The 22,219-nt window shown below is 37.3% G+C and overlaps 1 protein-coding gene across 1 annotated transcript in view; it reads left to right on the top strand.

The window, feature by feature from the left end:
• Window positions 1-20,674, top strand: part of LOC127846149 (baculoviral IAP repeat-containing protein 7-like) — a 29,706-nt gene extending 9,032 nt beyond the window's left edge. The window contains exons 8-9 of the mRNA XM_052377325.1: window positions 7,706-7,741; window positions 11,785-20,674. Of these exons, the coding sequence (XP_052233285.1) occupies window positions 7,706-7,741; window positions 11,785-11,963 (215 nt within the window). The 3' untranslated portion in view covers window positions 11,964-20,674. The remainder of the gene's footprint in view (window positions 1-7,705; window positions 7,742-11,784) is intronic.
• Window positions 20,675-22,219: the final 1,545 nt, after the last annotated feature.

The raw sequence follows: 22,219 nt of genomic DNA, 5'->3' as shown, positions 1-22,219 counted from the left end.
TGTGTTAACCTGCCTTCAGTGGAACTAGGTGAGTGGCATTGTCTAAACCTGCAATCTAAAGGGGCTAGGTGAGTGACATTGTGTTAACCTGCCATCAGTGTAACTAGGTGAGTGGCATTGTCTAAACCTGCCCTCTTAGAAGCTAGTAATGGAAGTTTGTGTAAAACCTGCTATCTATTGAGCTAATTGAGTGACATTATGTAAATCTCCTATCTGTGGAACTAGGTGAGTGACATTGTGTAAACCTTCCATATAAGGAGCTGGGTGAGTGAGGTTGTGTAAACCTGCCATCTGTTGATCCAGGTTATAAGCATTTTATAAACCTGTCATATGTGGAGCTAAGTAAGTGAAGTTATGTTAACCTGCCATCAGATGAGCTAGATTTGTGACATTTTGTAAACCTGCCATCTGTGGAGCTTGGTGTCAATTTTTAAATCTGCCATTTGTTGAGGTAATTAAGTAACATTGTGTAAACATTTCATATGAGGAGCTAGGTAAGTAAGATGGTGTTAACCTGCTATCTGTGGAGCTAGGTGAGTAACATTGTGTAAATCTTCCATCTGTGGAGCTAGGTGAGTGACATTGTGTATAGCTGCTATCTGTGGAGCTAGGTGAGTGAGATTGTGTAAACCTGCTATCTGAGGAGATATGAGAGAGAGATTGTGTAAATCTTCCCTCTGAGGAGCTAGGTGAGTGACATTGTGTAAATCTTCCATCTGTGGAGCAAGGTGAGTAAGATTGTGTACAGCTGCCATCTGTGGAGCTATGTGAGTGGCATTGTTTAAACCTGCTATCTGAGGAACAAGTTGAGTAAGATTGTGTAAAGCTGCCATCTGTGGAGCTAGGTGAGTGGCATTGTGTAAACCTGCAATCTGAGGAGCTGGGTGAGTGACATTGTGTAAACCTGCTATCTGTGGTGCTAGGTGAGTGACATTGTGTAAACCTGCCATCTGAGGAGCTAGGTGAGTTGCATTGTCTAAACTTGCCATCTAAGGATCTAGTAATGAGAGATTGTGTAAAACCTGCTATCTGTGGAGCTAGGTGAGTGACCTTGTGTAAACCTACCATCGGTGCAACAAGGTGAGTGGCATTGTCTAAACTTACCATTTAAGGAGCTAGTAATGGGAGATTGTGTAAAACCTGATATCTGTTGAGCTAGATGAGTGACATTGTGTAAAATCTGCCATATGAGGAGCTAGGTGAGTGACATCGTGTAAACATGCCATCTTAGGAGCTAGGTGAGTGATATTGTGTTAACCTGCTATCTGTTGAGCTAGATGAGTGGCATTGTCTTAACCTGCCATCTTAGGAGCTAGGTGAGTGACATTGTGTTAACCTGCCATCTATGGAACTATGTGAGTGGCATTGTCTAAACCTGCCATCTAAGGAGCTTGTAATGGGAGTTTGTGTAAACCTGCTATATGTGGAGCTAGGCTCTAGGAGAAGTGCCCCCCCCGGAGAACTGCCCCCCCAAAGATTTTTCACTGGGCGGAGAACTGCCCCCTCACTGTTTTTGTATAGGGCGGAGAACTGCCCCCCTGCTGATTAATAAGGGGCGGAGAACTGCCCCCCTGTCAGAATTGATGACCCGGAGAAGTGCCCCCTAATTAAAGAAATAGCGGTGATATATAAAGCGAGTATTATAATGACAATAACGCCAGTAACTTTCTTGCTATTATGTATGGAAATTGAGTGAAATTTCAAAAGTAATATAAAGTTGTACAAGTAATAAAAGTTATAAAACGGCATAAAATACCTACCTCGGCATGGACGTCGTCACGTCGCCAACTTTATAATCACGTGATTTTCGTCAATGTGAACAAAGAAAAACAAATAACTTTTTGCTAATAAAAAGTTTTCGCGGCTGAATTATTTGATATTTTCCCCGTAATAAAAACAAACAATTAGCATGCAATTTAATCCATCATTATGCCAGCTGAAAACAATAATTTATTTGTTTGTTTTCGCCAATTACGGATTTGGACGGTTCAATATAATAAACCCGTATGCGGCTTTATTCAAAGCTAACAAGTTCTTAACAATTAAGGTCGGTCCGGTCTACCAATTAAAAGATTAAAAGATCGCGGTACTTATTGTTAAAGGTAACAAGTTCTCTGCCTGCCTTATTAGCTGCTAATTAAAGCAACTGTTACCGATTTTGTTTGTTTGGCATGTCGACATGATCTGCTCAAAATGCAAACTGCGGACGACTCGACGGTCTGGCGATGCTACCGACGGATAAGGTGCTAGAAGACATGAATTAACTAAACAACATAAATAAATTGCTTATAAATTCAACTTCACTTCACTTTTTTCTTCAAGTCAGCTAAATTATTGCCTTTGCCTTGCCTATTAATTTACTTTTTTATATGTCAATTAACTTTTTTTCCATGGGTCAATACTATCTTTATAATGTAAATTAATTCCGATGTAACTTTTCCTCCATAAGTACCGAGTTGCACGTCTATATTTAGTTGCAACACATTGCCAGTATTAACACGCACGCGTTTCCTGTGTGGATCTCGACTATGTTTCGCGCTCTTATTAAAACACGACTTTTACAAGGAATTCATGTATAGTGAGTGGTGCAGATGCTTACCAAGGGCCTTAAACAGTATTATCACATGCCTCTAGACAATTTGTGTTATTCAGTTCGATAAATGGTAATATACTTGTACTGAAATTAAATTGTTACCGGATAAAATGTGTACGGCGATAACGTAAAATTACCCGTAAGTATTGTTTTCACTACGTAACTAATAACTAATATGACACCGGGGGGCAGTTCTCCGCCCCTACAGATTTGATGGGGGGGCAGATATCCGCCTACTAAATTCTGACAGGGGGGCAGTTCTCCGCCCCTACCGATTTGATGGGGGGCACCTCTCCGCCACCTTTAAAATAAGGGGGCAGTTCTCCGGGGGGCAGTTCTCCGGGGGGGCACTTCTCCGGATACCGTGGAGCTAGGTGAGTGACATTGTGTAAACCTGTCACCTTAGGAGGAAGGTGAGTTAAATTGTGTAAACCTGCCATCTGTGGAGATAGCTGAGTGACATCCTGTAAACCTGCCATCTAAGGAGCTAGTAATGGCAGATTGTGTAAAACCTGCTATCTGTGGAGCAAGATGAGCGAGCTTGTGTAAACCTGCCATCTGTGGAACTAGGTGAGTGGCATTGTCTTAACCTGCCATCAAAGGAGCTAGTAATGGGAGATTTTGTAAAACTTGCTATCTGTTGAGTTAGATGAGTGACATTGTGTAAAACCTGCCATATGAGGAGCTAGGTAAGTGACATCGTGTAAACATGCCATCTTAGGAGCTAGGTGAGTGATATTGTGTTAACCTGCTATCTGTTGAGCTAGATGAGTGGCATTGTCTAAATCTGCCATCTTAGGAGCGAGGTGAGTGTCATTGTGTTAACATGCCATCTGTGGAGCTAGGTGAGTGGCATTGTCTAAACTTGCCATCTGAGGAGCTAGGTGAGTGACATTGTGTTAGCCTGCCATCTGTGGAACTAGGTGAGTGACATTGTCTAAACCTGCCATCTGAGGAGCTAGGTGAGTGACCTTGTGTAAACCTGCCATCTAAGGAGCTAGTAATGGGAGTTTGTATAAAACCTGCTATCTGTTGAGCTAATTGAGTGACATTATGTACATCTCCTATCTGTGGAACTAGGTGAGTGACATTGTGTAAATCTCCTATCTGTGGAGCTAGGTGAGTGACATTGTCTAAACTTGCCATCTGAGGAGCTAGGCGAGTTGCATTGTCTAAACCTGCCATCTAAAGGGGCTAGTTGAGTGGCATTGTCTAAACCTGCCATCAGTGTAACTAGGTGAGTGGCATTGTCTAAACCTGCCATCTTAGGAGCTAGTAATGGGAGTTTGTGTAAAACCTGCTATCTATTGAGCTAATTGAGTGACATTATGTAAATCTCCTATCTGTGGAACTAGGTGATTGACATTGTGTAAACCTTCCATATAAGGAGCTGGGTGAGTGAGGTTGTGTAAACCTGTCATCTGTTGATCCAGGTTATAAGCATTTTATAAACCTGTCATATGTGGAGCTAAGTAAGTGAAATTATGTTAACCTGCCATCTGATGAGCTAGATTTGTGACATTTTGTAAACCTGCCATCTGTCGAGCTTGGTGTCAATTTTTAAATCTGCCATTTGTCGAGCTAATTGAGTGAAATTGTGTAAATCTTCCATCTGAGGAGCTAGGTGAGTAAAATGGTGTTAACCTGCTATCTATGGAGCTAGGTGAGTAAAATGGTGTTAACCTGCTGTGGAGCTAGGTGAGTAACATTGTGTAAATCTTCCATCTGTGGAGCTAGGTGAGTGACATTGTGTATAGCTGCTATATGTGGAGCTAGGTGAGTGAGATTGTGTAAACCTGCTATCTGAGGAGATATGAGAGAGAGATTGTGTAAATCTTCCCTCTGAGGAGCTAGGTGAGTGACATTGTGTAAATCTTCCATCTGTGGAGCAAGGTGAGTAAGATTGTGTAAAGCTGCCATCTGTGGAGTAGGTGTGTTGCATTGTGTAAACCTGCCATCTTAGGAGCTATGTGAGTGGCATTGTGTAAACCTGCTATCTGTGGTGCTAGGTGAGTGACATTGTGTAAACCTGCCATCTGAGGAGCTAGGTGAGTTGCATTGTCTAAACTTGCCATCTAAGGAGCTAGTAATGGGAGATTGTGTAAGACCTGCTATCTTTGGAGCTAGGTGAGTGGCATTGTGTAAACCTGCCATCTGTGCAATAAGGTGAGTGGCATTGTCTAAACTTGCCATCTAAGGAGCTAGTAATGGGAGATTAAGTAAATCCTGCTATCTGTTAAGCTTGATGAGTGACATTGTGTAAAACCTGCCATATGAAGAGCTAGGTGAGTGAAATCGTGTAAACATGCCATCTTAGGAGTTAGGTGAGTGATATTGTGTTAACCTGCTATCTGTTGAGCTAGATGAGTGGCATTGTCTAAACCTGCCATCTTAGGAGCTAGGTCAGTGACATTGTGTTAACCTGCCATCTATGGAACTATGTAAGTGGCATTGTCTAAACCTGCCATCTAAGGTGCTAGTAATGGGATTTTGTGTAAACCTGCTATCTGTGGAGCTAGGTGAGTGACATTGTGTAAACCTGCCATCTGAGGAGGTAGATGAGTTAAATTGTGTAAACCTGCCATCTGTGGAGATAGCTGAGTGACATCCTGTATACCTGCCATCTAAGGAGCTAGTAATGGGAGATTGTGTAAAACCTGCTATCTGTGGAGCAAGATGAGTGACCTTGTGTAAACCTGCCATATGTGGAATTAGGTGAGTGGCATTGTCTAAACCTGCCATTAAAGGAGCTAGTGATAGGAGATTTTGTAAAACTTGCTATCTGTTGAGCTAGATGAGTGACATTGTGTAAAACCTGCCATCTGAGGAGCTAGGTGAGTGGCATCGTGTAAACATGCCATCTTAGGAGCTAGGTGAGTGATATTGTGTTAACCTGCTATCTGTTGAGCTGGATAAGTGGCATTGTCTAAACCTGCCATCTTAGGAGCTAGGTGAGTGTCATTGTGTTAACATGCCATCTGTGGAGCTAGGTGAGTGGCATTGTCTAAACCTGCCATCGTAGGAGCTAGGTGAGTGACATTGTGTTAGCCTGACATCTGTGGAACTAGGTGAGTGACATTGTCTAAACCTGCCATCTGAGGAGCTAGGTGAGTGACCTTGTGTAAACCTGCCATCTAAGCAGCTAGTTATGGGAGTTTGTATAAAACCTGCTATCTGTTGAGCTAATTGAGTGAAATTATGTACATCTCCTATCTGTGGAGCTAGATGAGTGACATTGTCTAAACCTGCCATCTGAGGAGCTAGGTGAGTGGCATTGTCTAAACCTGCCATTTAAAGGGGCTAGGTGAGTGACATTGTGTTAACCTGTCATCAGTGTAACTAGGTGAGTGGCATTGACTAAACCTGTCATCTTAGGAGCTAGTAATGGGAGTTTGTGTAAAACCTGCTATCTATTGAGCTAATTGAGTGACATAATGTAAATCTCCTATCTGTGGAACTAGGTGAGTGACATTGTGTAAACCTTCGATATGAGGAGCTGGGTGAGTGAGGTTGTGTAAATCTGCCATCTGTTGATCAAGGTTATAAGCATTTTATAAACCTGTCATCTGTGGAGCTAAGTTAGTGATATTATGTTAACCTGCCATCTGATGAGCTAGATTTGTGACATTTTGTCAACCTGCCATCTGTGGAGCATGGTGACAATTTTTTAAGCTTCCATTTGTCGAGCTACTTGAGTGACATTGCGTAAATCTTCCATCTGAGGAGCTAGCTGAGTAAGATTGTGTTAACATGTTATCTGAGGACCTAGGTCAGTGAGATTATGTAAACCTGCCATCTGAGGAGCTTGATTAGTGAGATTGTGTTAACCTGCCATCTGTGGAACTAGGTGAGTGGCATTGTGTAAAGCTGCTATCTGTGGAGCAAGGTGAGTGAGATTGTGAAAACCTGCCATTTGTGGAGCTTGGTGAGTGACATTGTGTAAACCTGCTATCTGAGGAGCTAGGTGAGTGAGATTGTGTAAATCTGCTATCTGTGGAGCTAGGTGAGTGAGATTGTGTAAACCTGCTATCTGTGGAGCTAGGTGAGTGGGACTGTGTAAACCTGCCATCTGTGGAGCTGGTTAAGTGACATAGTGTAAACCTGCCATCTGAGGAGCTAGGTGATTGAGATTGTGTTAACCTGCCATCTGAGGAGCTAGGTGAGTGAGATTGTGTAAATCTGCCATCTGTGGAGCTAGGTGAGTGAGATTGTGTAAACCAGTCATCTGTGGAGCTAGGTGAATTAAATTGTGTAAACCTGCTATCTGAGGAGCTAGGTGAGTTGAATTGTGTAAACCTGCCATCTGTGGAGCTAGGTAAGTGACATTGTGTAAACCTGCCATCTGATGAGCTAGGTGATTGAGGTTGTGTTAACCTGCCATCTGAGGAGCTAGGTGAGTGAGATTGTGTAAACATGCCATTTGAGGAGCTTGATTAGTGAGATTGTGTTAACCTGCCATCTAAGGAGCTAGGTGAGTTAAATTGTGTAAAACTGCCATCTGTGGAGCTAGGTGAGTGAGATTGTGTAAATCTTCCATCTGAGGAGCTAGGTGTATGGGATTGTGTAAACCTAACTTCTGAGAAGCTATGTTAACAAGATTGTGTAAACTGCCATCTGTGGAGCTAGGTGAGTGAGATTTTCTAAACCTGCAGTAGGTCAAATTTTAGCACATGGCTTTTTAGTGTTGTTACTCATTCATGATTGCTTTTAGTAAAATTTTATACACAATTGTAATGAACATTCTTAAAACTGTTGCGATCTAAATTTTATAATTTATTCTGAAACTTGATGCATATTTGAGTTTGAGCAAATTAATTCAAATTAGACCGATTAACTATACTTTCAAATGTGAAAGATGATTGCAAGTAACGAAAGTGCTCTACTAATATGTTTGATTACATTTACAAATGCAAATGTAAAGTAACTTAGTAAAATGTATTAATATAATTATGTTTCTTGGCGTATTTGGAAGAGAACTACTAAATGCATTTTCAATAGGGATTTACATTGGTATTTTCTGTGTGTAAGTAATGCCAATGTGAATTTGAAAGATCTTTGCCTGTTTGCCCACTTTATAACATGAAGTTAGTTATGTCAATATCTTGTTGCCAGGTGCCACAGGCAGTTCACAGCTGGCTGCAGTCGCAGGTCAGTATGAAAAAATAATAGTTATGTTTGGTTGTATGGGCTTGGATGTTAGAAGATTGGGTAGCTATACAATAAAGCCTACCTTGTGGTCTTGGTTCTTTCATGGATAGCATCTCTGTTTTCTCCAAACTTTGGGGCTTGTTGGTCTGGTTATCACACATGAACGGTCAAGGAATACCTGCCATCTGAGGAACAAGGTGAGTGACATTGTGTAAACCTGCCATCTGAGGAGCTTGATAAGTGACATTGTGTAAATCTGCTATATGAGGAGCTAGGGTATTGAGATTGTGTTAACCTGTCAACTGTCATGCTAGGTGAGTGAGCTTGTGTAAACCTGCAATCTGAGGAGCTAGGTGATTGACATTGTGTAAACCTGCCATCTCATCACCTAGGTTAATGATATTGTGTAAACCTGGCATCTTGGGGTCTGGGAGAGTGTCATTGGATAAAACTGGCATCTTAGAAGCTAGGTGAGTGAGATTGTGTTAACCCGCCATCTGAGGAGCTAGGTGAGTTACATTTTGTAAACCTGCAGTCTGAGGAGCTAGATGAGTGAGATTGTGTAAACCTGCCAATTGAGGAGCTACTTGAGTGAGATTGTGTAACCTTCCATCTGAGGAGCTAGAAGTGTGAGATTGTGTAAACCTGCCATCATAGGTACTATGTGAGTGAGATTGTGTTAACCTGCAATCTGAGCATCTATGTGAGTGAGATTGTGTAAACCCGCAATCTGTGGAGCTAGGTTAGTGAGATTTTGTAAGCTTTTCATCTTTGGAGCTAGGTTAGTGACATTGTGAAAACTTGCCATCTTTGGTGATAGGTTAGTGACATTGTGTAAATTTGCTAACTCTGGAGCTAGGTGAGTTACATTTTGTAAACCTGCCATATGAGGAGCTAGGGTATTGAGATTGTGTAAACCTGTCAACTGTGGAGCTAGGTGAGTGAGGTTGTGTTCACCTGCAATCTTAGGATCTAGGTGATTGACATTGTGTAAACCTGCCATCTGAGGAGCTAGGTTAGTTAAATTGTGTAAACCTGCCATCTGAGGAGCTAGGTAAGTTAAATTGTGTAAACCTGTCATTTGTGATGATAGGTGATTGACATTGTGTTACCCTGCCATCTTAGGAGCTAGGTTAGTTAAATTGTGAAAACCTGGCATCTGTTGAAATAGGTGAGTAACATTGTGTGAACCTGCCATCTGTGGAGATAGGTGAGTTAAATTTTGTAAACCTGCCATCTGTGGTGATAGATGAGTGACATTGTGTGAACCTGCCATCTGAGGAGCTAGGTGAGTTAAATTTTCTAAACCTGCCATCTGTGCTGATAGATGAGTGAATTTGTGTAAACCTGCCATCTGAGGAGTGAGGTTAGTTAAATTGTGTAAACCTGGCAACTGTGATGATAGGTGATTGACATTGTGTAACCTTGCCTTCTTAGGAGCTAAGTGAGGCTAATTTTGTAAACCTGCCATCTGTGGTGATAGTTGAGTGACACTGTGTAAACATGGCATCTGTTGAAATAGGTGAGTGACATTGAGTAAACCTGCTATCTGTGGAGATAGGTGAGTTAAATTTTGTAAACCTGCCAACTGTGGTGATAGATTAGTGGCATAATGTAAACCTGACATCTTAGAAGCTCGGTAAGTGAGATTGTGTAAACCTGCCATCTCAGGAGCTAGGTGAGTTAAATTGTGTAAACCTGCTATCTGTGGAGCTTGGTGAGTGAGATTGTGTTAACCGGACATCTGAGAAGCTAGGTAAGTGAGTTTGTGTAAACCTGCCATGTGAGGAGCTAGATGAGTTAAATTGTGTAAACCTGCTATCCCTGGAGCTAGGTGAGTGATATTGTGTAAACCTGCCATCAGCGGAGTTAGGTGAGTGACATTGTGTAAATCTGCTATCTGAGGAGCTAGGTGAGTGAAATTGTGAAAACCTCATATCTGTTGAAATAGGTGAGTGACATTGTGTAAAACTGCTATCTGAGTAGCTAGATGAGTGAAATTGTGTAAACCTGCCATCTGAGGAGCTAGGTGAGTGACATTGTGTAAACCTGCAATCTGAGGAGCTAGGTGAGTGACATTGTGTTAACCTGCTATCTGTGGAGCTAGGTGAGTGAAATTTTGTAAACATGCCATCTGTCTTGATAGTTGAGTGACATTGTGTAAATCTGCCAACTGTGGTGATAGGTGAGTGACATTGTGAAAACCTGCCATCTGAGGAGCTAGATGAGTTAATTGTGTAAAACTGCCATCTGTTGAAATAGGTGCCTGAGATTGTGTAAACCTGCCATCTCAGGAGGTAGCTGAGAGAGGATGTGATAGCATACTGCCAGAGGTTTTAAGAAATACAGAATATGTATATCTCCAATCATTAGATGTAGAATTGTATAGTGCTCAGGCAGCAATAAATAGGAAACTTGTGGTTTGCTTGGGAGTGTATATTATATGTACCTAAAACATACAACAACAGTAAATTTATTTTTAAATGAAAGTGAATCCCCATACTTTGCTTTGAATAGTTTGCAGGTAAGACACTATGACATTTAACAACATATAAAACAACAGAATGAAATGTTTTAATGATAACTGTGTTTCTATTTTAAGTTAGAGAGTGCACATGATTGAAAACTAGTCAAATGTTGTTATTGGAATCCAGGCAGTGACCTTTGAATTTAAAGTAATGTGATTGTAAATGACACATTGACTGAGTCATGTAGAATAACCTTTTGAAGTCAATTAAAATTAAAAGTCATTCAATGCATCTTCAAGTTATTAAGAGGCCCAAATACATATTATTCAACCTTCAACTAAAAAACATAACCATTATCTTGCGCGGACAAACATAGGTCATATACACAAAACATCTTCTTGGAATGGTGTTTGTGTGGGTGGGGAGTGTATGGTCTTAAGAAAATTAACATCCTATTATGTCACTAAGCAACAAAAGATTGGACATTATCATCACTAAGGTAGCCTATATATCCTGCAAATCATTAAATATTCAATGCTCTGATATTTTGGACTCGACATCAGTTCACATTCCTCTTTGAAGCTAGTTCCAATTATGCCCATGGTGTTTAAAACGACCAGGCCTAAGAGATAACATTCTTAAAAAGAAAAAAATAACTTCTCAGAAACTGTAATGTCTAAATGTGTAATATTTAGTGTGTGATATTGTATAGCGATTTTCTGCTAAGTTTGTTAAAAAAAACTCCGTGATAAAAATGGGTAATGAAGAGGCATGACGCGGTTAAGATAGACTTTTATAAAAATTTCATTGATTAACCTCCTCATTTGAAACAATAAGCTATGAGCTTTGATAGTTGGTAAGTGACTTCAGACAGTTGTCCTTTACAAAGTTTTTTAAAAACTGGCCATGCTCTAGGGCTTGGATGTTTCTAATGCCCATGTTAACAAATGATTTGTTTTGAATTTAATATAACAATTAACCAAAAGCTTTAAATTTGGTATGCTACATTAAAATTCCTGTTCAAAAATCTTGAAATCACGGCCCTATGGCCAAACTGGCCACACCCAAGAGACTGGAAATCAAGCGGTTCACATATTATTATGTGACAAAAAATTCTCTTTAGAAGCCTTGAGGTCCGGATGAGTAAGATATTAGAATGCACCATTGAATGGGGGTCCTCTACATAGTTTATTTAAATCATGCCACTTAGTCAAAACTAGCAAACTGTCATATTGTTTGTTTAAAAATAAGACTTTAAATAGAAAATACAACAACAGGGTCAACATGATTCATAATAATGTAATGTTGTGATATATAACATAGTACAATGATCCTCAATAAAGTTGATTGAAATAAGTCAATATTGGGCCATTTGAAGAGGCTATTTAAAAATTGAGATATAAAAAGCGATGTAAAAATATTATTTATCTGAATATTACACAGTTGAGCGAATTCAAAAATAATTGACTATTGTATGTAAAACATATTTATTTCCTCACGTACAAACACACTTTGGTTAACATAGTATAAATAGTAAACACGATTGGATGAACTGATGTAAATGTTTTTTTTCAGGTGCTGGGCTCATGGACACACAGAAATGTAAAAAATGCCATATAAATGATAGTTGTATGCAGGTTCTGCCTTGTAACCACTGTTGTCTATGTGTAAAGTGTGCACACAAGGCAAGTCACTGCCCCATGTGTCGTCGTAGAGTGGAATTAAGATTCAGATCATACAACATGTCAACTTGATCTAACGAAAAGGACAATCAAGCAAACTAGAAAATCATTTATATCATGGCCTGTATTAAAGTACAACATAATACCAGACTTACTGCACAATATGTTTTGTTTTATTTCTTTTTATGTCCCCCACTATAGTAGTGGGGGACATATTGTTTTTGCCCTGTCTGTTGGTCCGTTGGTCTGTTGGTGTGTTTGCGCCAACTTTAACATTTTGCAATGACTTTTGCTATATTGAAGATAGCAACTTCATATTTGGCATGCATGTGTATCTCATGAAGCTGCACATTTTAAGTGGTGAAAGGTTAAGGTCGAGGTCATCCTTCAAGGTCAGAGATCAAATATATGTGGCCAAAATCACTCATTTTATGAATACTTTTGCAATATTGAAGATAGCAACTTGATATTTGGCATGCATGTGTATCTCATGGAGCTGCACATTTTTAGTGGTGAAAGGTCAAGGTCAAGGTCATCCTTCAAGGTCAGAGGTCAAATATATGTGGCTCAAATCGCTTATTTTATAAATACTTTTGCAATATTGAAGATAGCAACTTGATATTTGGCATGCATGTGCATCTCATGGAGCTGCACATTTTGAGTGGTGAAAGGTCATGGTCAAGGTCATCCTTCAAGGTCAGAGGTCAAATATATGTGGCCCAAATCGCTTATTTTATGAATACTTTTGCAATATTGAAGATAGCAACTTGATATTTGGCATGCATGTGTATCTCATAGAGCTGCAAATTTTGAGTGGTGAAAGGTCAAGGTCATCCTTCACAAGGTCAAGGTCATCCTTCAAGGTCAAACATCATATAGGGGGACATTGTGTTTCACAAACACATCTTGTTTTGTCACATGTTTTCATTGAAAAACTACGATTACAACAAAATCACAATCACTGTTCAGTATATCGTTTGCACTTATTTATGAATGGTGATATATAACATGTTCTCGAGGCTTAGGCAACTTGTGCTATAAGTTGAATGTAAAAACTTATCACATTTTCTATGTATATTAAATAACGGTATTTACAATTAACATTATGATTCTATAATTAAATGACTATGGATCAGTCATATATTTTTAGCTCACCTGAGCACAATGTGCTAATGGTTAGCTTTTGTGATCGCCTTTTGTGCGTCAGGCGGCGTCATCATTTGCCTTGTTAACACTCTGAAGGCACATTTATTGTCCGATCTTCATGAAATTTGGTCTCAGGTTTGGTCCTAATGATATCTTGGACGAGTTTGAAAATGGTTCCATGTGGTTGAAAAACATGAACGCAAGAGGGCAGGGCATTTTTCCTTTAGTAAAACCTTGTTAACACTCTAAAGGCTGCATTTATTGTCTGAACATCATGAAATTTGGTCAGAAGATTCATCCTAATGATATCTTGGATGAATTTGAAAATGGTTCCAGTTGGTTGAAAAACATGGCCACTAGGGGGCAGGACAAATTTTTCTTATATGTCTTGATATGGCTATAGTAAAACCTTGCTAGCACTCTCGAGGCCATATTTATTTTACGATCTTCATAAAACTTGGTCAGAAGATTTGTCCTAGTAATATCTTTGACGAGTATAAAAATGGTTTGGGTTGGTTGAAAAACATGACTGCCAGGGGGTGGGGCATTTTTTATTATATGGCTATAGTAAAACCTTGTTAACACTCTATAGTGGGCACATTTATGTCCGATCATAATGAAACTTGGTCAGAAGATTTGTCCCAATAATATCTTGTTCGAGTTCGAGAATGGTTTCAATTGGTTGTAAAAAATGGCCACCAGTTGGCGGGGTATTTTTCCATATAAATTTATATATGGCTATTAAGTAAAACCTTGCTATTAAGTAAAACACTCAAGAGGCCACATTTATTGTCCGATCTTCAAAAAGATTTGTCCCTATAATATCTTGGACAAGTTTAAAAATGGTTCTGGTTGCTTGAAAAGCTTGGCTTCCAGGGGGCGGGGCATTTTCCCTTATATGGCTATAGTAAAAACTTGTTAGCACACCCAGTATCGATTATAGTCCAATCTTCATGAAACTTGCTGAGTACATTTGTTCTATTGATATCTTGGATGAGTTCAAAAATGGTTATGGTCTGTTGAAAAACATGACTGCCAGTGGGCGGGGCATTTTTCCTAATATGACTATAGTAAAGAATTGTTGACACTCTAAAAGTCTCATTTATAGTCCAATCTTCTTGAAACTTGGTAAGACAAATTATCCAATTATATCTATTAAAAATATATAGTACATTTTTAAAACAAAACATTGTTGCTGTTTTTTTCCTTTCTAAAGAAGATTAGGATGATGATGATTATGATGCTTGGTTGGTGATTAACAGCAAAAAAACTGTTTTTTGCTATCTGAATATTCTTTGTTTAATATTCTCGAAGTTTAATGAAGTAATATTTATTTGGCATAAAATTACTTAGGTGAGAAAAAACTGTTCATAGTTGGAATTGTTCGACCTCCAATCATGAACGCACACTTCATTCCTCCAATTGACCCTCATCAGCCACCTATAGAGCAGCACGAATCAATACACATCTCTTAGTGAACCTTGTTGTTCTCTTTTTAGATCAGCAACTTGTTACCTTGTTGTTCTATTTTAAGATCAGCAAAATATGACAGTGTTTGTATTGTTCTGGTGCAGTAGTATTTATTGATGCCTTTTGTCATGGTCATGTGAAGATTGTGTAACATGCCCCAGCTGCATCAACGACCTTTGATGTCTGGCTCCATAGATAAGAGCAGATATTATTTAGGAGGCAAACAATTTATTTATGAGGTCTGCATTTTTTGTGTGATCATCAAAGATTTGTGTTTTAAATGGGATTAATTGATTTTCTAATTGAAAATTATAACAATTGCAAGGAGAGTCTGAAAAAAGTGAATTTAATTGTTTAAAAACAAGGCTCTCAGGGGTGGCAGTTTTATTTCCCATGTTTAGTTCAATCTTAATGACACTTGCTGAGTACACACGTTTTTATCATATCTTGATTTAGTTTATTCAATTATTTTTTATAACATCATCCTCAAACAAGGTGATACTTTTAATGAGCAAAATTTTTCTTGCTCATGGTGAACTTTTGTGATCACCTTTTGTCCATTGTCTGTCGTCCGTTGCATGCCATGAATATTTTCCATGTTAACACTGTAGAGGCCACATTTATTGTCAGATCTAAATGACACTCGATCAGAACATTTGTCCAATTGATATTCAGCTGAGTTCGAAAATGGTTCCTGTCTGTTGAAAAACAGGAAGTGGGGCATTTTTCTTAATATGGCTTTAGTAAAAACTTGTTGACATTCTAAAAGTCACATTTGTTGTCCAATCTTCAGGAACTTGGTCAGAACATTTGTTTTAATTATATCTTGGATGAGTTCGAAAATGGTTCTGGTCTGTTGACAAACATGGTCGCCAGGGGGCCATTTATAGTACACTCTTAATGCAACTTGGTTTGAACTTTTGTTCTAATGATATCTTGGGCTGCATAAAACAAGACAGTTTATTGGTATCTTAGGTGAGTGATTTTGGGCCTTTTAGGCCCTCCTGTTAATCATTTAGGTATGATGACGTGAAGCTTATTTATAATATTTTCTGATAAGTGAACATGCTTACAGTTTTGATTTTTAACTGCATTGTATTTGGAAATTGTTCCGTCAATTTGGTTAATTTACGTTTTGACGTCCTCCGATTATTAGAATTCTGCTTTTTCTGGCTGCAACTAACAATACACAGGTATTGATTTGTTTGTCAAGGCTTCTATCACATCTGGCTGGAATAGGTAAATCCTTTTAAAATGCTTCTTGACCAAGAAATTATTTTCATATGCCAGAAATTTCTATTACAAAAGTTTTTAAGAAACACATTTTTTAAATGTTTTTTTCACAGCAAATACTGGTCATATGCATATACAATCAATGTATGGGGAACTTCATTGCAATGAAGATATATACAACAGGTCTTTAACTTTTATTTCAAAGTTATGAGGCTTTAAATGTCTATCCTGTATAATGTATTTTTCTGTGCAAATTCTATATGGAATTTAATGATACTAAATTTATATAAAAAATACTAGAATGATGTATTTTTAGCTCACCTGAGCACAACGTGCTCATGGTGAGCTTTTGTGATCGCTTTTTGTCCGTCGTCCATTGTCCGTTGTGCGGCGTCAACATTTGCCTTGTTAACTCTCTAGAGTCCACATTTATTGTCCAATCTTCATGACATTTGGTCAGAATATTGGTTTCAATGATATCTTGGATGAGTTCGAAAATGGTTACGTTTGCTTGAAAAACATGGCTGCCAAGGGGCGGGGCATTTTTCCTTATATGGCTATAGTAAAATCTTGTGAACACTCTAGAGGCCACAGTTATTGTCTGATCTTCATAAAACTTGGTCAGAAGATTCATCCCAATAATATCTTGGACAAGAACGAAAATGATGCCGGTTCGTTGAAAAACATGGCCGCCAGGGGGCGGGGCATTTTTCCTTAAATGGCTTTAGTAAAACCTTGTTAACACTCTAGAGGCCACATTTATTTTCAGATCTTCATGAAACTTTGTCAGAAGATTTGTCCCACTGATATCTTGAATGAGTTAAAAAATGGTAACCTTTACTTGAAACATTTTTCCTTATATGGCTATAGTAAAACCTTGTTAACACTCTAGAGGTCACATTTATTGTCCAATCTTGATGAAATATGGTCAGAAGATTTTTCTTAATGATATCTTGGATGAGTTCGAAAATAGTTACGTTTGCTTGAAAAACATGGCCGCCAAGGGGCGGGGCATTTTTCCTTATATGGCTATATAAGGCTATAGTAAAATCTTGTTAACACTCTAGAGGCCACATGTATAGTCCGAACTTCATGAAACCTGGTCAGAAGATTCATCCCAGTAATATCTTGGACGAGTTCAAAAATGATGCCGGTTGGTTGAAAAACATGGCCACCACGGGGGGCGGGGCTATTTTCCTTATATGGCTTTAGTAAAACCTTGTTAACACTCTAGAGATCACATTTATTTTCCGATCATCATGAAACTTGGTCAGAAGATTTGTCCCAATGATATCTTGGATGAGTTCGAAAATGGTTTTGGTTGCTTTAAAAACATGGCCACCAGGGGTGGGGCATTTTTCCTTATTTGGCTATATATGGCTATAGTAAAACCCTTGTTAACACTCTAGAGGCCACATTTATTGTCCAATCTTCATGACATTTGGTCAGAAGATTGGTCTCAATGATATCTTGGATGAGTTTGAAAATAATTATGTTTGCTTGAATTAAAATGGCTTCCAAGGGGCAGGGCATTTTTCCTTATATGGCTATAGTAAAATCTTGTTAACACTCTAGAGGCCACATTTACTGTCCGATCTTTATGAAACTTGGTCAGAAGATTCATCCTGATAATATCTTGGAAAAGTTTTAAAATGATGCCGGTTTGTTGAAAAACATGGCTGCCAGGGGGCGGGGCATTTTTCCTTATATGGCTTTAGTAAAACCTTGTTAACACTCTCGAGGCCACATTTATTTTCCGATCTTCGTGAAACTTGGTCAGAAGATTTGTCCCAATAATATCTTGTTATCTCAGGTGAGGGACTTTGGGCCTTTCAGGCCCTCTTGCTTAATTGTTTGTAAAGTAATATACTAAAATAAATATAATTGACATGCACATATACATGTATTGCACTTTTAGTTGCATGTTCCTATACATGTTTGATTAGATTAGCTTCTTTACTTTTAGTCATTTATTATATTTTTGCTTCAATCATTTTAATTAAATTGCTTTACAAACTCATTGCAAAACAATTTTACAAATATCCTTGTTTGCTTTGTGCATGTTTTTAGAACTTTTTGTTTTTAACCTTAACATATCATGTGTATGTGTTACTGTTGATAGTTTATCAATCTGCTCCACTTGTTATTATTTTTACACACAAAAATATATTTTTTACTCTTTAATTCATGGAAAGTTTAAATTTTTTGCAATCAACAAATTTAGATGATTAAATTTGGGGAATAAAAAAGGTTGTTTCTTAGGTTTGTGTTTATTTTGCAAGTCTATTTTTGATCAGATTTAATATATATTAGCTTTTTTTCTAAATTTACAGGAAAATTGGTGTATATACATTATGTGTTACATAATGTGTTTGTATCTAATAAGGTCATGTTTGTGTAAATATTAGTCAATTAAATGCAATATTTAGACAGATATAATGGATACAGCAGTTTTAACCTCCACCTTTCAATGATTTGAATCTGATTATGTTTTATAAAGTTTATCTTATCAATACATAACAAGTTAAAATTGTATTTATAAATTCATATAAATCAAATTAGGCATACAAAATATTGTGATATGTTTTATCTATTTAAATGTATGTCTGGTTAGCGTTGTGTGAAAGTATAAATATTTGCATGCATCCTTGTATTTGTTAATATAGTTCATAATTGGATTGAATACAATGACTACAATTAATAAATATAATTCCAATTATTGATTTGTGTACATATTGTATGCTGTTATCCTTTTTTTATCAATGTCATTGTTAATCATATTCAGAAGTATGCTTTGCATTGTATTGTATCATGCTTTTGTTGGAACCAGTTTGTATGTAGCTTTAACCCAGTTGGTTGGAATAGCATGATTGTAATATTTTGTTACTTTAGACTTAAAGTGAAAGCAGCAGTTGTTCCTTAAATTAACATGAATCAGCTTTACTATATATTTTTTGTTTTATGCATACTTTGTTTAAACATATTTGTATTGCCACATAAAATTCATTGTACTCTATTCTAATTGGTTTAAAATAAGATTTAACTTTCAGTCTCAGCTTTAGTAACAATCAAAGTCGCACAGAAGCCACCAAAATTATCTTGTTGATCATTTGAATCAGTAGTGCCAACAATCATAATGTACAACTAAAAGTATGGATGGTAAAAAAAATTCTAGTGGTAACATACCAACTTTTTTTAAGAGAAATATTTACATTTTTTTTAAACATCTTTAATAAAACTATATTTATTAAGATTATTTTACAGATCACTAACAGACCTTTTCTGTTTTATTGTTTAAAGGTTTTTTCTGTGTTATTGTTGAAGGTCTTGTCTGTTTTTTATTTTAATATTTAGATTAGTAACATAGACTTGTTATTAATTAACACCCCCAACAAAACAGTTATATTATTATGCCCCCCTTCGAAGAAGAGGGGGTATATTGCTTTGCTCATGTCGGTCTGTCGGTCTGTCCGTCCACCAGGTGGTTGACAGACGATAACTCAAGAACGCCTAGGCCTAGGATCATGAAACTTCATAGGTACATTGATCATGACTCACAGATGACCCCTATTGATTTTTAGGTCACTAGGTCAAAGGTCAAGGTCACTGTGACCCGAAATAGTAAAATGGTTTCCGGATGATAATTCAAGAACGCTTATGCCTAGGATCATGAAACTTCATAGGTAGATTGATCATGACTAGCAGATGACCCCTATTGATTTTCAGGTCACTAGGTCAAAGGTCAAGGTCACGGTGACCCGAAATAGTAAAATGGTTTCCGGATGATAATTCAAGAACCTTATGCCTAGGATCATGAAACTTGATAGGTAGATTGATCATGACTAGCAGATGACCCCTATTGATTTTCAGGTCACTAGGTCAAAGGTCAAGGTCACGGTGACCCGAAATAGTAAAATGGTTTCCGGATGATAACTCAAGAACGCTTATGCTTATAAGGATCATGAAACTTGATAGGTACATTGATCATGACTGGCAGATGACCCCTATTGATTTTCAGGTCACTAGGTCAAAGGTCAAGGTCACAGTGACCCGAAATAGTAAAATGGTTTCCTGATGATAACTCAGGAAAGCTTATGGCTAGGATCATGAAACTTCATAGGTACATTGCCCGTACGAAATAATGGGGCGGATTCCGGGAGTAATTGGGGCAGAATTGACACGTAATGTTGGAATTACGCCCGTACAACGTGCGGAATGAGTTTTACGCCCGGAACTAAAATTATTTCTGGGCGTAATTCAACTGTTTTTTCCGGGCGTAAAACAAATCCGGGCGTATTTTTATACTTAGAATTTGTATGATGGAGATTTGTGGACGGAATTTTGCACTTTGTTTCTTTGGTGGGGCAGAATTTCATACTTATAAAATATTTGTGAAGCCACATGACGGAATTTTGAACTTAGTAGTTTTTACAGAGAGTAATATTGGACTTAGCAAATTTCTATGAAGCTGAACAATAACTATGAAGCTGAACAATAACTTAATAAATTTAATTTAAACCAAAGTACTGAACAAAATATTACCAGTAACTGATAACTTAAATAAAAATATTTAATTTTATTTATACATTTGTACAATCAATGAACATTCATTATAGACACAACTATTTCAGTCACAGTAAAATTAATTCAGCATAAAGCTTTGATCTAATTTATGATTTTCATGTTCAGATTCTAAAACATATTTTGTAGTATTTTTATACTTTATTTGTGAGAAGCTGAACAGGAGATAGACTTGTGAGCTTGTGATCATAAATTATACTCTTAGATTTGCATTATTATTGGCAATATTGCTGGTAAAAAAAAATATTAGGAGGTAACAATAACACATTTTAATTAAACATATTTTATCTATTGCTGACTTTTACAGTTTCAACTTATAATTTTAAGTCTGAGGGATGACCATGCATTAAAAATCTATTTGCACTTATTTTGTTAATTCACTCCTTTAATTTTTCTTTTTGAAAATTTTGCTTTTAATAATTATTTCATAATTACAATAATGACTGTAAAGTTTAATAAAGAACAAGACTTGGTAATGTTTTCATCATTTTAAGGTTTCCTTTAACATTAAACACACAACAGTCTAGTTTAATATTATTTGTTTATATCATCAATATGAATGCAGTTTCTCTGCATGTTACTCTATATTTTTTTATAGTAGTTAAGATTTCCCCAGTCTGAAAAGACCAAAAACATACCAAATGTTAATTTAATCTCAGATAAACACTGACAACCAGCTGGGTTGATCTCAGGTATTGTGCTGCCCATTCAATACCCTGAGTCACATCTGTACATGTTTATAAACCATCTGGGCTTATCAGGCTTCAGTGGATTGGTTAGTGGTACAGGAAGTGAGTGGTAGAAGTTGCTGTTTGAAAACATTAGAGCGGTTAAGCAAATTACTGACTCTGAACTAAATTGTCAGTATAATAGCAAAATGAGGACTAAACTGTAGTGAAAAAATGTCTTGCAGGGAGTACTGTGTCAAAAACAATTTGTATTTAATACACCACATAATGTGGAAATGAACAATAACTTTGTTGCAAAAGAGGTTCAAATTGGCTCGGGTTTAACTGTGATTTTGTCTCACCAAATTCCTGTGTTTTTGGAATACTGCAGAACAGCATAAAAGGTTTGTATTTTTACTCCTTCATTCCTCTATTATTTAGATTATTAACTGATATAATTGTAATTGTATTCGTGTACTGTCCCAGTGGGAAATGTAAAAGGATGAATGAAAAGTAGACGGGCATCTGAAGGAAAAACAACACAGTTTGAAACTAAAATGAACTACACAAATTTCTTTAAAATATATAGTAAGTACTCAAATTAACATTTCATTTTCAGATTATGTCATAGGATTAGGGAGAAAGGTTGCTGGTGGCATAACAAATTTTCCCTTCTCGGACCTCAAAAGCCACATCACAAATTGAAGAACTTTTTTATATTTGCTCTGTGTGCGCGCCCGGATGATGAGCACAAAGCGGTCCTTGACAAAGGAAAGCTGGATATGTTGATAGGTAAATCACAATTTTACTATACAAGTTATTGTATTATAAGTTTGAAATAGTTAAGTTCAAAATAAAGATTAATTCGAATTATACGATTAGTGATCCTCAAGGCTAGGCCTGTCAATAACAGGGTGTCTCAGTACCTTGCCGCACTAAGATCCAAACCTGCCCCCTTTGACCCCCAACATGTCTTTAATTGGTTCTGATCACATTATTTTACAGAATATTCAATGAATTTTCAATAAACTAATTTTATTTTAACAGTGAAACTAGTTTTATCAATTAAAAAAAAATATTTTTTAATGAAAATGCATGTAATATTAAATAATATGCGCATATATAGCACAGGTTATTTGAAAATATTCCACAGGGATAAATATCCAAGCACGTTCAAAAGTGTACTAGTTGCCAAATTTGGACCCTGTCTTTTTCAAATCCTAGCTGGGG

The sequence above is a fragment of the Dreissena polymorpha genome, chromosome 9, assembly GCF_020536995.1.
Source record: "Dreissena polymorpha isolate Duluth1 chromosome 9, UMN_Dpol_1.0, whole genome shotgun sequence".
NCBI lineage: Eukaryota > Metazoa > Mollusca > Bivalvia > Myida > Dreissenidae > Dreissena > Dreissena polymorpha.
This window is presented reverse-complemented; position numbering and strand designations above follow the sequence as displayed.